Here is a 15,682-nt window from a genome sequence, read left to right on the forward strand (position 1 = left end):
GGCGGGGAGGGGGTGGGGCCTGCCCCTGAGGGGAGGCGGGGGCGGGCCGAGCGGCGGCAGGCTTGCCCGGTGCCGAGGGCTGCCCTCCGAGGGGGCCACGGAAGCCCATGGGCGGGCTGCTGGGTGGGAGGGTGTTCCCCACGGAAGGATAGGCCGCCGGGCGGGGGCGTCGGCCGGGCTGCTGCGGGGCGTGAGGGAGGCGGCGGCGGCGGGCCCCCGTGACGGGGAGGTGGGCTTGGCGCCGCCGCCCCGCAGCTCCCGCCGGAGAACGGTTTCGGAGCAAAACCAAAGCGAAGGGGCAGGGGCCGGAGCGGCGTGTGGGCGGCAGTGGGGCCCGGGGGCGGCCCGGCACAATGAAACCCACCCCCGCCTGCAGCGGGGGGGGCCGGCCGGGCCGCTCACCTGCCTTGCAAAGGCATGGCCGGGGGCGGGAAGCGCACACAAACCCGACCTCCAGCACCTTCGCAGGGGTCCGCCGAGGGCAGGGGCTGCCTGAGCCAGCGGGGGCCTCCGGCAGGCGCCGTCTCTGCCCGCCACAGCGTCGGCTTTTCTGGCGGCCTGCATGGGCGAGGCGAGCCGCCTGCGCCCGGCCTCCCCGGCGCCGCAGGCACCGCTCGTGTGCGTGTGTGCGCTAGTGCGTGCGTGCGTGCGGGAGCTGGGCCGCCTGCCCCGGGGCTGAGTGACACGGCGGCCCTGTGGAGGGCGCAGGGATGTTGTCGCCCGCGCTGGCGCGGCGCCGCGCGGCACGGCGGTGTGCTGGGGTGAGGTAGGGCGCCGAGCGGAGCCGCGGGCTGTCGGCCGCCGTGCGCCGAGCTGCAGCGCCCTGTGTGTGCGTGTGTGCGTGCAGGGATCGCGCTCCACTGCGGCGGGGAGGGAGGGAGGGAGGAGGAGGAGGAGGAGGAGGAAGGGAGAGAGGGAGGCGCACTGTGATGATCAGGGCCTCCAAGTCCAGCCAGCGCCGTCGTCCTGCCGCTCCCGGAGGAGCCCGGGGCTGGGGAGCGGCCGCCGCGGCCGCGCACGGATAACTGCCTGAGCGGGGTGGCGGCGCGTCCTGCCCCGGGGGAGGGGGCCGCGGTTCCGCGCCTGGAACCCGATTGTTTATTTTTTATTTATCATCGGTTTCGGAGAGGGGCGAGCCGAGGTGGGAAGGGAATTTTTTTTTTTTTAAACACCCTCCCCCCCGCCCCCCTTTGCAGGTGCCCGCAGCGCAAAGCGGCGCCTGGAAAGTTTTGTCTGCGTGCGTGCGGGGTGCGAGCGGCGGCGGCCCGGGCTGGGATGCGGGGCCCGGAGCCCGGCTGCCCGCCGCTTCCCGCCGCTCGGCGGCTACCGCGGCCGGGGCTGGCGTAGGCGCCCCCTGGGAGAGCCGAGTGCGGGCATTAAATCCCCCTCCCTCCTCCCCGCCGCCCTCCTCCGCCCCCCTCCGTCCCTCCCTCCCTCGCTCTCCCCCTCCCTCCCGCCCTCCCTCTCCCCGGTGCGCGGCCATTGCAGTGACCCCGGCCGGCCAAGGATGATCACGAACACGCGGGGCTTCCTGTGGTCGGACCTGGAGACGCGGGCGCTGCTGGAGATCTGGGGCGAGGCGGACGTGCAGTCGGCGCTGGACGGCAACTTTCGGAACAGCCATGTGTACCGGGACGTGGCCTGCCGCCTGGCCGAGCTGGGCTTCGAGCGCACCCCCGAGCAGTGCCGCATTCGCATCAAGGGCCTCAAGCGCCAGTACTACCAGGCCCGGGACGGGCTGAAGAAGAACGGGCACGCTCGCAAGATATGCAAGTACTACGACGAGATGGACCGGATCCTCAGCTGCCGGGGGGGCCCCGACGGCGCCCCCGAGCCGCTGGCCCCGCCGCCCGACGGGCCCCAGCCGGCGGGGCCGCTCGCCGGGCCGCCCACGCCGGGCACGCCGCACAACAGCCGCGAGGTGGACGCCGAGCTGGACGAGGACGCCGAGCTGGAGTCCCCGCGCGACAACTTCACCGAGGACTCCGGGGAGTGCTCCTCCTACGCCGACCACCCCATCAAGGTGGAGTGCCCCCCCTTCGCCATCCCCGTGCCGCCGGGCGACGGTGAGTAGCCGGCGGGCTCCCGGCGCCGGGTGTCCTCCCCTCACCCCGCGGGCAACGCGGCCCCCCTCCGGGCTCTGGCAGCCCAACTGCCGGCGCCTCTCTCCAGCGAGCGTGCTTTTAGTGGCTTCTGCCTTACCCTCCTCCCTCCCGCCCCGTCTTCTGCCCTCCGAAATCTGCCCCTGCTCCCCCCCGCATCTTGCTCGTCCCCGAAAACTTCCTTCCCCCCCCGCTTCGAACGCCGTCTGGAAGGGGAGCGGGCTGCTGCGGGGGGGGGGGGAAATGCTGCAGACCGGGTAGGGGGAGATGCTGGGGGACGGAGACCGTAGTGAGTTTTTATCGGTGTTTATCAATGAGAAAACCAATGGAAAACTAGCGCAGAGATTATCAAGACAAAGTATCAGGTAGCGCTGTACGAGAAAATAGGCGTCCTTCTCGCTGGAGGATTTACCCGTTCCCTGTAGACTATGTGCAGTTTTGTTAATCGGTATTAAAACGATGATGACGGTGATACCTGAAAAATTTGCTTATTGTTGCAGATAGGCCAGAAGGCTAGGGAGAGCTTTTATGTAATTAATTGCTTGAATTGTTTCAGAAACACTGCTGCTAACTTTAGCAGGCTTGTGGACAGAAGCAGCCCTTAGATAAAGCCTGTCCCTTCCTTGCTTGTTCTTTACCTTCAGCTCCGTATTTGTGTTGGGGGGGCAGTGTTATTTGTTTGTTTTAAATCTAGATTAATGCTGTGGTTTTAATACAAACATGAACCTGTCTTCAGAAGTTGACATCACTGAGGAATCAGCCAATTGGTTGACGTTTAACCAACCTTCTTTTTACACATAAACCCCATCAAAGAGTTGTTTACACTAATGTTCTTTTGAAATGCAAATCCAGAATGCCAACAGACTGAAACTCAATTTAGATTAATGTAATTACCTGCAATACACAAATGAGGCTATACTATTTAATAGCCTTCACTTAAACCTTTTTAGAAGATCAAAAAGACTCCTATTGTTGAAGTTTAGTACTACAGCAATTAAACGATGCCTCTGTGTAATTTTTGTGTTACTTTTATAACCGCAGAAGCTTGTGTTTTTGCTTTGGTACTCTGAAATAAAAATACCTGAAATAATTACAATTCACATTGATAAAGAATAACAGCTTTGTGACGTATTAGGCCCACATCTTATAGGGAGATTTTTTTGCTGCTTTCTTCTTAGCACTTCAGAAGAATAATTGTCTGTCCTCTTGTTTTAGGCTTTAAAGAAATCAATGCTCCAACTATTACCCCACCTCTCAATCAGCCCAAAAGATCAAAAAAACGCCATGCAAATTTAACGTTGGATAAAATGATGGAAAAATTCCTGCAGCAGAGTGTGGATACAGAAGAGAAATTTTACAGATATGAAGAGCAGAGGCTCAAAATTGAGGACAAGCGTCGGGAAGCTGAGCATGCGCGAGAGCTCCAGATGTTACAGATGTTGGGACAGATGTTGGCAGGAATTTCTTCTACAGTATCACAAAGGTCACAGTCTATACCAGCGAGTCCACCTCAGAGGGCGAACCATCGTTCATATGGGGATAACTTTAACTATAATGCTATGACAGCAGCACTTTCGCCACCGATAGGTACTTCCTTCTATAGCATAAACAAAAGCTCGGGTTTCTAAAACTTCTGTGTGAAAGCACTGGTAGTAAGTAGCTTTTGAAAATAAAAGCTAGTTGGATTTATTTAATATCGTGGTGAAGGTGTCTGATGTAAAACGAAATTAAAACGTCATTCGTACCATCGTACTGACTATTTAATATAGATACAGTAGTTATAACAAATTTTAATGAGTGAAATCACACTTTTCGAATCCTATAGACATTGGGGACTTCTTTCCACGTTCACGTCTCTGTAAAGTGAAGTTAGGAGAAGTTTTGTATGTAAAAGGGAAGTAGCGCATTTGCTGAAAGCTGTCTGGAAACACTAGGTACCTTGTAGTGGAAATTCTGCTGCTATTGAAGTTAACAGGCCTAACCCAGTACGTGAAGTTAAGGCTGTGCATATGTTTTTTCAGGGTTGGGGGAAGAGTGGAGTTTTGCCTATACTGAATCAAGTCAAATGTTAAAATCCAGCTTCTTTAAAATAAATCTCTTTAAATAAAAATTCTGAATCTTATCTTTTAATTAAATATCATATTACTGTAGTAGGCATAATAGAAGATGAAAATATTGGCATATATTTTATTCTACACCAGTTCATTTATAAATTCTTTGGGGGTCTGAATTTATTTTAAATAAAAAAGCAAAGCAGTAACTCTAGAATTAGTATTTATGCACAGACTTTTCATTCCGTACCTTATGTGTGGGCCAGAAGCTGATAATCGATATTAGCATTCATTAACAGACTTCTCGGGATCTGTGGCTCCACGTCATTTATCTTTATCATAGTGTCTTTGTACGTGGAGGTAGATTGTGTGGGCAGGAGAAAAACAGGGATACTCTTGTCAGTGCTGAAACCAGAGTCAGCTTGGGGCTCGGTGGTTGTAGCCTGCCGCGTCGAAACGACACTAGCCTTGTTCTGTTTTAATTCTGAATTTCACACTGCTCGGAAGAAAAAAGCGTCGTTTGAAAAGAAAAAAAAAACCACCCAGCCTCAGTGTTGAACAATAATCCGGCATGTCAGATCCTAAAGGGCATTCTCTGATTCCTGTGAGAATCTTGGAGCCTTTTCAGTTCGACACTACATACTGCATTTCCCTGTAAAATACATGCGGGACTGGATGGTTAGGCCTGTTGAGGGTTTAGGCTGGCTGACTTAGGTTGTGTTTTTTCTTGACTGGATAGTTGGTCTGTAGCATTCCTTGATGGCAGCAGACTTTAGTAGATAATTACGGCATACGTATGGATTCGGTGTTTTAAATGTTGTTTTCACTTTTAAATTAAAAGGAAACCTGAAGTGCTTTAGAAGATCCCTTAGGAAATCATTTGAGGTTCTAGACTGGAGTGATGGTACCTATAAGGCCTTACCGTTACTTCTGAAAGGTTTTTCATTGAAAGAGTTTCATTATCTGTGAAGACTTGAAACTAAAGTTCAGTTTTTCTTGCTGGATTTCGTCATATAGGTGTACAATCATATTACTCTGTGCAAAAATGTATTATATGTATTTAACTATAGCAAAAGCAACTCGGGATTCTAGTCTTTTAATTGGTGAAGGTGTAACAAAGCTTTTATAATAAAATGTGAAAATAACGCTTCAGGCAGCACATCTTTTAAGGAATTAAGATTTCAGTTGTTTATAGCTAAACATGCCTTAGTGTTTCTGTAGGTAAGTGGGGCTCTATTAAGAATTGCTTTTTGCATAATTCTCTGTTTTCTCCCCATTTATTATGCAATCACTTTATATTTACATATAAACAAAAAACAGCAACAAAGAAACAGAGGACCTTCTTAACAACATTGCACTTTAAGGGTTACAAGCTGTATGATAAGTATATTTCTTGTGTGGTTGAAAACCAGTGAGTGTATGAAGAGTGTTTTAAAGAAAATAATCTGCCCTATTTCCAGAGGAGATGAGCGTTTTGTTCTCTGGGTCACTGCAATGCTATTTTGGCCATAATCCAAAACAGTGTGTTTTTTTTCTTTTTCTTTCCTTTTTTTTTTTTTTTAAATCTCAATAGGAATGGGAGGCCTGTATTATAGAAGGATTTTAAAAGCAAAAGATCAGCCACGAGTATTTATCATTACTGAACACTAAAGCATTTTATTACTGAAGATTAGCATGTCTGGTTTAGGTTTAGGTTCCGTGGAAGACGGAGAAGAAGATGCTTTCTGCTGATAGCGCACAGATGCAGAGTCTTCTTGTTTATTACATTTTTCCCCATTATTATGTCCAAAATTTCTGGAGCGTTTTTAATTTTTTTTTTTTTTTTTTTGCCTCTAGATTTTGGAGTTGGGGGTGGGATTACTAAGTTTTATACAGCTGAAAATAAGGAGTATCGTGGGAGTTATTTTTTACATAATTATGTATTACTATATGGCAGTTCTTTGAAAGCTTTTTAGCAGATCCGTAGAAAAGAAAGTAAGCATAGCTACAGTCTAGGAGACTGTTGTTAATGTTCAAATAAACTGCTCTTCTGAACAGAATTGTACAGTTAATGAGGAGCTTTGTTGAAATATAAGAACTTATTCTTTTAGTGTATTTACTGCAATTTATAGTTAACACATCGTTGATAGAAGTACTGATCTTCAAATTCGTCCCATGCTAGGTAAACGGTTTAATTCTCTTTAGTTGTAATTGTTGAAATACTTTTTCCTTCCAAATTTTTGTGGTCTTTTGAAACAGTAATTTGAATATGTAGCCTTCCAAGTGTGCGGTTGTTCTAATATGTAGCTTGACATGTAGTTTTGCATCAGAGATTTGTAGTTGTATTAGAGCTAAAAATTATGTTTGAGATATTTGTAATGCTTGCATCTAGTGCGTGGGATTATAATTTTACAGAAAGACTTTCATTATTCTTTGTAACCACCTGCCAAAATAAAAAAGCAGTGAGATAGGCCCTGATTCTGCTAAGAGGTGGAAGTCTTTAAGGGGGAGGGGAAAAATAAGGTAGCATGTACATTTCAGATGTGGTTTTAGTTGCTCTGTGCTTGCTCTGTGTCTGGATGCGTCTAGTCCTTATTACGTGTACCTATTTCAGTTGAGCTTAATTATGGAAGTGATTTCAGGCTGAACTAAGAAGATATTTCTAGTTATGAAATGTTCATATAACTATTCTGGGCTGTTGTTTCTTTCTGTATCTGAGCCCTAAAGTAGGACTGTGAGCAGTCAGTGGGAATATTCTCTGCATCAGACCCTAAATTAATTTTTAAAATGATCCCCTTCCCTAGTTACTCACTGTTTTAAAGGCCCTTAAGTGACGGAGCATTTGGTTTTTAGAAGTATGTCACTTTGTGTATTTTTGAGTGATATTATTAGTGTTTGTGAGTGCTTAAAAGAAATGCTGATGGTAGTTTAAGAAAGAACATACTTTAAAGTAACACTATTTTCTTCTTTTCAGTTATAGAGAGATCTTTTTCACTGCACAGAACACACTCTCTAAAGGATATGGAGAATATTTTTCAACTGGTGCGCAATGTTATCCCTCCTCTGACAGGGAAAAAGCATAAAGGTCAAGATGGACGTATAGGCATTGTTGGAGGATGTCAAGAGTAAGTTAAATAGAAATTTGATTTTTGTTTCTGAGAGAGTTTGAGGATGTCATAAGTACTTGTAGAAGCCATTCAAACTCACCTTACATTTAAAACATTAATATTTTCCAGAGAGCTTTACTAGTCCATCATCATGACCATGCATACTTATGAAAGAACATGTTTCTGTGCAGTTGTGTTGCAAAATTTTTTTGTGTCTGTGTCTACCTTCTCTGTCTTTTTTGACCACCAAACTCTCTGCTTTCAGCGTTAGTCTTTTCCCATTGCATGATGAAGTTATAGAATAAGTAGAACAGAGTAAGACAGTGGCATGTCTGACTTTTTCTTTTAATGCTTTGTTATCTTGGGAACAGGGTCTCTTAAATCAGGAATAGAATATTTTCTTACTGCGCACTTTTGATTTTGATTTTTTGTAAATTGTGGTGTTTACTAGATTCTGTCAATACCTTGTTTTATGTTCTGGAGTAATAGAAATAGCATGTTTCAGGGAAAAAAAGAGATACAGCATAAATCAGTTAAATGCTGTACTGACCTAGAAATAAAACAGACTCTATTCTTTTCTTGGCCACGTTCAGTGATCTGCACAATACTTTGAATGAGCCACTGCACCCTCCTGTTTTTCATTTTCCCCTTTTGAAATAGAGATGGCATCTTTCTCCTGTAAGAGGGATCTGCTGTTGGACATCTGCCATGAATAAACATTATATAAAGAGCAAAAAGGTGCCGTCTTATAGCTGGGTTGATTGGCCAGGAGTTAGTTTTCCTGTTGATCTAATGGGCCTAGGTTCTTACCTCTTGGCAGAAGTAGGCACCCCTGGAGGGTGATTCTGTCCGTATCTCTCTCTTCAGTCTTCATAAAGACAATTTGGGGCAACTGGAATCACAGTTTAGGCACTTTAGTTAAGCATCTAAAACCAGATGGGATTGATCCAGGTCACAGATCCCAGATTTGGCTTGCAAATAGTGCTCGACTCTTGTTTTGTTTGTCTCTAAACTTTTAAGTTGGTTGTCTGAGAAGAGATCGGGTGGCTAGGTGAAATCCTGTGCCTTTGAAATCAAAGCTAGGTTTGAGATTGGCTTCAGTATAGCAAGATTTTATCTGTCTTTCACAGCAAACAAAAGAGAAAGCTTTTTTTAAAATTTGCTCCTGCATTTGGGACTTCATTATGGCAGGCTGATTTCTCCATTATCTGATCTCATGACTGTGTTTCCTAATCTAAATTGTATTTCATTCTAGATACACTGGAGCACCATATTTTGCTGCAATTACAGCTCTCAAAGTGGTACGTGCTTTTCTATACCAATCCAGAATGAACTTTTCATCATTTATATTGGCTAAGTACCATTTTTTAAAATCATTTGTTCTGTGCTGCATGTGAAATTTGAGTTCTAAAAGGTCTTCTATTTAACAAAGAAAATCCTTAGTCCTGGATTTGTAGAAATACTTTGTAAATATGTGTCATTTGCTATGTTTTCTGTGAATATTTCCTCTGTATAAGGTAAAGTTAGACATATGTCCAAAAAATTGACAATTTCAGAGGGAGAACTGTTTCATCAGAGACTTCGATAGGAAAGTTCAAAACCTGATGAAATATTTTCTCCCAAACTGAACAATAAAATAACTTTAGATTAATGTTTAAAGTTATGTTTTCAGTGCTACAGTCTGTTCTTCAGAAATTTTTTTTGGACCTGGTAAGTGTGTTGAATGAAGTAACTTTCTTTCAAAACTTACACCTTTAGGCTAGTAAAATTCTGTGTGCTGTAAGTCTAAAGATTGTTGGTTGAATTTAATGTAATTCTAATAGCACATTTTATTTACGTTATAATCTTTAGCAGAAGTATTTTCTAAGCTTTTTTTTTTCCTAGAAGTGTGAACTTCCTTATTTTAGTGACATACTAACTGGCTAAAAATATATTTACTGTAGACTACATAAATACAGTGATGATTATTCAAATGTAAACAATTCATGCTTACATAATACATATACTTTTCAGTATCTATACTCTCTATATAGTGTGTCAGTACTTTCAGTTCATTGTGTATGTTTTTCTTTTTGAAGATTTGTTTCAAAAAGTAGTTAACCAATCCAGGTATTCCCACCACTACCCCCCACCCAGGATGCAGTCCCTCAGGGATTTAAAACTGAAATGATATTATTTGATGATCTTATGTAAGATATTAAGGCCACTCAGCTTTATGTTCACTGAGTGCAAATACAGTAGCATACTAGGTGGTCCCCTGTTGAAGTCACTTGGTCTCAGATCGTTACATCTGCACATAAAGAGTCATAGTATCAAATCTCGGCATTGCTTAGTAGCTTGAAATGTGAAATGTATAGTAGTAAACCAGAGGAGACACTTTCTTAACCTTGGGAAATTTCAATTTGCAGGACAGATACAAGATCAGGCTTTCTGGTCACTGCTTACATAATTTTTATGTGTATGTCTGATTTTTTGAGTTGATAACAGAAGCTTGAGGCTAAACTCCTCAGCTTTAATGTTTATTTAACTTAAGGGGCGTTGCTGAAATTGTGCCAGCCTTTATCTGGTACGGATTTGGCCCATTGAGTAAAAATGGTAGGACTGGAAGTGTACTTATAGATTGGCATAGCTGTATTTTGCAAGTATATTACAGTATTTTTTTTTTCTCTGTAATGTAGCTTGTCTCTTGTTCAACTGTGTTCTTTTTCCTTTCTTCTTACTGTACGTGTGACATTTTAGTCTTTGCTCATCTGCAAATGAGAAACATTTCCCAAGTAAAGGTTCAAGATCTGTGTTTTCAGTCATCCTATCGGATGAGGAAGTTAGATAGAAAAAAGATAGAAAAAAGTTAGATAGAAAAAAATTTCTACAAAACATTGCATGGTAGTCTAAGCCAAAATAGAAAAAATAATAAAGTTTGTTTTAATTACTGAGAAGTAAGAATGCAGGTGATTTATTTACTGAGTAAACTTTGGAATGTTAAAGTTATTATTAAGTATAAATTTGATAATTCTGTTTGCAAATTTTCTTTTTTAGGGTGCAGATTTATCCCATGTGTTTTGTACCAAAGATGCAGCAACAGTAATCAAATCATATAGTCCAGAGCTGATTGTTCATCCAGTTCTGTAAGTGACTTATCTTTTGTTTAAATGAGCAAGTCAGGATTACTAGTTTGAACATTTCGGTCTGACAGTTGATTAATTTACATTATTTCTTTTTCTGAGTTACAGTATGGGTGAGCCGGAGATATTACAAAAACTCCTGGGTTTGTCCTTTCATTACAAACAGTTAGATATTTAATATCGAACAACCAGTTGTGAATTTTTTTCATTACTATCGAAGTACAATTTTTTAAAAAGCAAAGATCTTGCTTTCTGCTACTTGCTGACGTGTTCTGTGATTGTAATGCATTTAACTGTTAACAGTAGCAAAATCCAGAACTAAGAATCGCTATAAGTCAGCATTTTAGAATCTGCATTTGAAAGGCAAATGCTCTCTTTCTTCTTCAGTCCTAATAGTATTTAACAGTAGTGTATTTTTTTTCCTCTCACTATTGTGTATATAGTTGTTTACGCAAAATTACGGGGCAAGAGAGTCGCTGATTCTTATTTCTCTTCATAAGTATGTTGTGTTAGATACACACCTATTCCTGGGAATAAATGGATGTTCTAAAACAATCTAAAATACAGGGTTCATTAACAAGAAGATGAAAAGTTTAATAAGCAACTGTCCTAATTGGAAAAATCAGTGTGTGCTTCCCTGAATTTGTGTTCTGAAATATGCTACTGATTGATGAACTTTTACAGAATAAATTGTTTCAATTAGGTGTTACGATGGTTTACAATGAGCACTGCAAATGAGAATTAAGATGTGTGCCTTAGGTATATGTCCCTGAGCTTAGCTTGCACCAGTGCGTACACCAGTGTTGGTGTACATAGCAAAGCTGTGATTAAGTTAGAAAAAGCATAATTTAAAATTGTGTTTGACACACATTGCTGTCAGGAAGGATTTATGACAATAGAAATATTTTGGTGTCTGAGAAGAAGAGTATGATCTCCCTTACGGGGACGCCTCTGGTTGGAAGCTGTAAGTTTGTTACATTCTAAAGGTGGGTTTCGTTCCTGTTGGTGTAGAGAGAGGTGCTTAGAAAGAAGTCAGTTAAACAGACAGATATGAAGGGTTGTGGGGTTGTTTTTTTGGTTTTTCTTCAAAGGTAGAAGAAACCCATGACTTCGTGGATTTCAGACAAGGAAAAAATGGTGTTTGAAAGCAAGGGGAAGATAAAAGGGTAGGGTTTTCACCAGTCCAACTGCATTTGCCCCTAAAATCCAAAAGGCACATCTTCAGTTGATATTCTGTCTGATAGCGTATGATAACAAATGAGATCAGGAATCTTAAGGGCAGTATGAGCTTGTAACTTAGGTTGCCTTGATGGATGACACTCAGGATACAGCATATAGTTGTCCTGTACGGGAAGGAGTTGACCTTGCCTTGGGAGAAGCCTTTTTTGTATCCACAGAGTTCTTGATGTCTGTGGTAATGGAAAAGGTTAATAGGAGAAACAGCAGCAGCACAGAGAAGAAGGGAGGTGACAATGTGTAAACAGTAAAATTTCTGTTCTTGGAGGACCAGATTGTGCCTACTAAATAGGGGTATTTTTTTTTTGTACGCAGATTCTCAGCGTCTTCCGTGGAATTCAGATCTCAGTGAAAACTCTGATCTTTCTGTTCGCAAAGATAACTTTTGATTTTAAACTTCAGATTGGTCTATAAATTCCTTCTATGTACGAAGTACAGTGATTCTAGAAATTTTCGTATCCATATAGCTTTAAGTCTGAAACGCAATGTTTAATACTTTTATTACAACTCTGATTAATGTCACCCAGACAGCTGGCTAATTGCATGAAGCAGTGGATCTGTAAATATTGTTTGTATGACATTCAAAATGAAAAAATGCAAATATCAGAATGTTCAGATTTTGTTTGTTAAATTTTCTCATATTTTTATCTGTTCTTTTCTGCTTCATTTGAGGAAAAGAGAAAACAGTCTTTTCTGGTTAGAAAGGAAAAAATCTTGGCTGACTCTATTGAGCCCAGGTTTTATTCAAATTTACACAAACAGCCTATTTTTCTCATAAGGTCCTTTGTCTTCAGTGTCACACTTTTCATATGATCTTTTATATGTTGTGGAGCCGTTTTAAGTTCTGCAGACACGGCCGGCCGCTCTTGATTCAGAGCCTGATCTCTTAAACAGTCTTTGTACTTTCTCCCGGGCTGTACTTCACGCATGGAAGAACCTCCGGGTAAAACCCACCAAGCAGCTACGTCATTGTTTTCTTTTGTGTCTCTCCTTAAAACTTTGCTTTGTTATGATTTCTCCATGACCCTTCAGAGTAACTAGGTAGCTGTTGTATCACTCTCTTATTATGCTAATTATAATTATGGCCCTGTGTACCCCTCAATTCACTGTTTGAACAGCTTGGCATTTCGCCAGGGTTCAGCTGCCATTTTGTACTGCCAGGAGTCTGACATTTTGTCATCTCCTCTGCGACTTGGCTGCCACTACCTTTCCCTACTGCCTTCACCTCACAGAGGATCACCTCAAGGGAAGAACATGCTCTTTTCTTGCTGCTGCCCCCTGAATGCAAGGGCTCCTCTGACTCATTAGAGCTGCCGTTGCAGATCTAGCGAAGGTATGTGAGAGCTAGAAGTTGCACTGTTGCGTTTCAGGTCCTTGGCGAATGTCTGTCACTTCAAGGATGCGAGGAATGTGATGTGAGAAAGATTGAGCAGGATTGCAGAAGAAGGGTTATGAAAACGGACATCCATCTTGCAGCACTGCCAGGGCAATTCCATGTGGTCCCAGCTGCAGACCATCCTGGGATTCCCTTTGGTGTAACATCCCATTCTGGGGACACCCATAATGCAACCTTCTCTGTGTTTTTTGTCTTGTGACTTCATACCCTGTTCTGTGGGTGAAGGTAAGAGAACTGGGAGTGCACATGGCAGCCTGGGATCTGGAAAGACGAAACTTCAGCACCTGGCTATGTGTGTCCTCACCACCTGAGCTGAATAATGATAGCTGAGTGTCTAGGGACCATAAGTAGTCAATATTACCAATAGTAGCTCTTCCTTTTTATTCAGGGATTCTGTCAAATGGATTATGGCCCCTTCCACGATGACTTGGTATTAATGAAAGTATTAATTTAAAACTGACTAGCTAACCGGTTCAATATTTTTGCTGACTGACGTTTTGCTTTCCTGTGGAGAAGTGAAAAGTGTGTATTGCAGAAGTCGGGGTCTTTTGAATAGTGGAGTATACCAAGTCTTGGTCACAGCTGCCTTGCCCTTCTCACCACTACCCCTGGTTTGCACTACATTCTTCTGTCTTCTCAGTTAACATACTCCTACTGTAAACACTCCACAAATACAGACAACATAAAACTTAGCTTTTGCATTTTATTAAGTTTTATTGCAGGTGTTTTCTGTGTGGATTTCTCCTGTAGATGTGTACATACGTTCGTGCATTAGTGTTGGGAACTTTCTAGAGAACAGTTTTCAGGGGCTTTTTTATATTGCCCGTGTTAATTCCCTGGCTCAAGTCAGGTTGAATAGACTTCTTGCATACCTGTGTTGGGTTAGCTTATCCTGTCCTAATAGACGAGTGATCACAGAGTTAAATGAGCTATACAAACCCAGCTGGTGATATTTTAAAAGAAGAGAGAATAAATATATTGTGTTAGATTCCCCTCTTGCAAGGACTTTTTATAATCTTACAGAGTTTTTCCTTTCTCTGTAGGCCAGGAAAGATTGAGATACTGTTGAGTAGCCTGCTTGTAACCTGATCGTCAGACAATTTGTAAAGTCAGCAGTCGATATACTCCTTGATCTCTGGAGTTTTATCAGAGAAGTAGAATGAGATGTCAGGTCATTAATTTCTTGTGGTCCTGAAGAAGTCGCGTAATTTTTCCATTATCTCCAAAACAGCCACCCTTGAACTAGGTATGGATGTAGATCTAATACCTTCCTCCCAACTGGTTGTATCTATGGGTCTGTATGGACTAGGAAAGATTGCCAAAATTACTGAAAGCCTTATAGTTAATTGCAGAGTTCAAGTTTCGGTTTGGATTTTGAAAAAGATTATTTTTTTCAGTTTGAAATAAATCTCATGACGCTGGCCTGTGTGTTGAGGCCGGTTACCACTAATGAAGAAGCCTAGCTTAGATCAGGGTTGCTAGAACATATTTTACCTAGTTTTACTGGATTTTGTCTATGTTTTGATGATTTGAAAAAATCGTGTAAGTCAATCATGGATAGCGAGCGCCTGATAAGTTATTTGAGCACTTTTAACCAGTGCCAAGTGTCTTAAAGAAAGCCAAGGAACAATCTTAGGATTTTTGGCCCTTTTTAATTCATTATGTGGAGAGGAGATTCAAAAACATTGGTCCTTTGTGGCAGGAAGCTCGTACCCTCATACCTTTTAGTTGTGTTAGCTAAGGATAACTATTAAACACTTCTTCTCTGTAATGTGGGACTAACCTCTCTTTTGAATCAGCTGCTGGAAGAAGTGCAAGAATTCTTGTCACCAGGGAAAGTCAAAGAGAAAGCACAGATTGCTCTGATTACCAAAAAGATGCCTCCCAGGTGACTTCACTGCCAGATCCCTATTATACCTGCAGAGAAGATAGAGGCATAAACTTTGTGATCATTCTCCCAAACCTCATTTAGACAGCAGCCTAGCTAGGAATCACATGAGAAAGTTTTTGGGGTTTTTTTCCTAAGTAGGGAGAGATAAAGGTTAGTTTGTATGTGCTGACTCAGTTTCTAATCTTGTTGTGTAGTGCCATGGACAAAACTTGTTTATGGACCTGTTTCCTGTGTCCAGCTTTCTTGGCAAAAAGCTGCTACTTCTTTGCTGTATGCTGCAGAGTGAATAGAAGACGGGAGGTGTATTCACCCCATACTATAGTCCCTTTCCTCCCTGTTGTTGCAGAGGTCCTTGTCCCAGGTGATACTAACAGAGGTTTTGCCACCTCCTCAAAATGTGAGAAGCAGCCAAAGATATTTAGCATCACTGTGGGGAGTGGCACTATTCTTGCTGCTTTCTGATACATCAGAAAGAGATGTATACATGTTTAGGAGCATTTTACTCCAGTTAGGTCCTGGCCGAGAACACTTGCCATACGGCTGTGGTTTGACACAAGAATTAGATTTCTTTGGTATTTAATCTTTCTTGAGTTTGAGTGAAGGAAGGCGTGCCTGGGATTTGCTTTTGCTATTGTTGTTGTTGTTATTATTAAAAAAAAAATTTAGGGTCTCATTCTTCTTTTTCCAGCTAACAATCAGCAAAATAGATATTTATACTGAGACTTGTTTGGTCTTCTCATGTGTCCACAGATGATTTGGAGTACTCTAGCCTTCTGGGTATTGATTCAACTACCCTAT

General features: G+C 42.8%; 1 protein-coding gene across 2 annotated transcripts in view; it reads left to right on the plus strand.

The window, feature by feature from the left end:
* Window positions 1-1,492: 1,492 nt before the first annotated feature.
* Window positions 1,493-15,682, plus strand: part of NAXD (NAD(P)HX dehydratase) — a 50,828-nt gene continuing 36,638 nt past the window's right edge. Inside the window, exons 1-5 of one of the 2 annotated variants that reach the window (XM_059821873.1) lie at window positions 1,493-2,066; window positions 3,318-3,689; window positions 7,107-7,257; window positions 8,495-8,540; window positions 10,276-10,364. In XM_059821873.1, coding sequence (XP_059677856.1) covers window positions 1,508-2,066; window positions 3,318-3,689; window positions 7,107-7,257; window positions 8,495-8,540; window positions 10,276-10,364 — 1,217 coding nt within the window. In that variant the 5' untranslated portion in view covers window positions 1,493-1,507. Of the gene's footprint in view, window positions 2,067-2,369; window positions 2,392-3,317; window positions 3,690-7,106; window positions 7,258-8,494; window positions 8,541-10,275; window positions 10,365-15,682 lie in introns of those variants that run through there. The other variant, XM_059821881.1, reaches the window with a different exon arrangement.

The sequence above is a fragment of the Gavia stellata genome, chromosome 1, assembly GCF_030936135.1.
Source record: "Gavia stellata isolate bGavSte3 chromosome 1, bGavSte3.hap2, whole genome shotgun sequence".
NCBI lineage: Eukaryota > Metazoa > Chordata > Aves > Gaviiformes > Gaviidae > Gavia > Gavia stellata.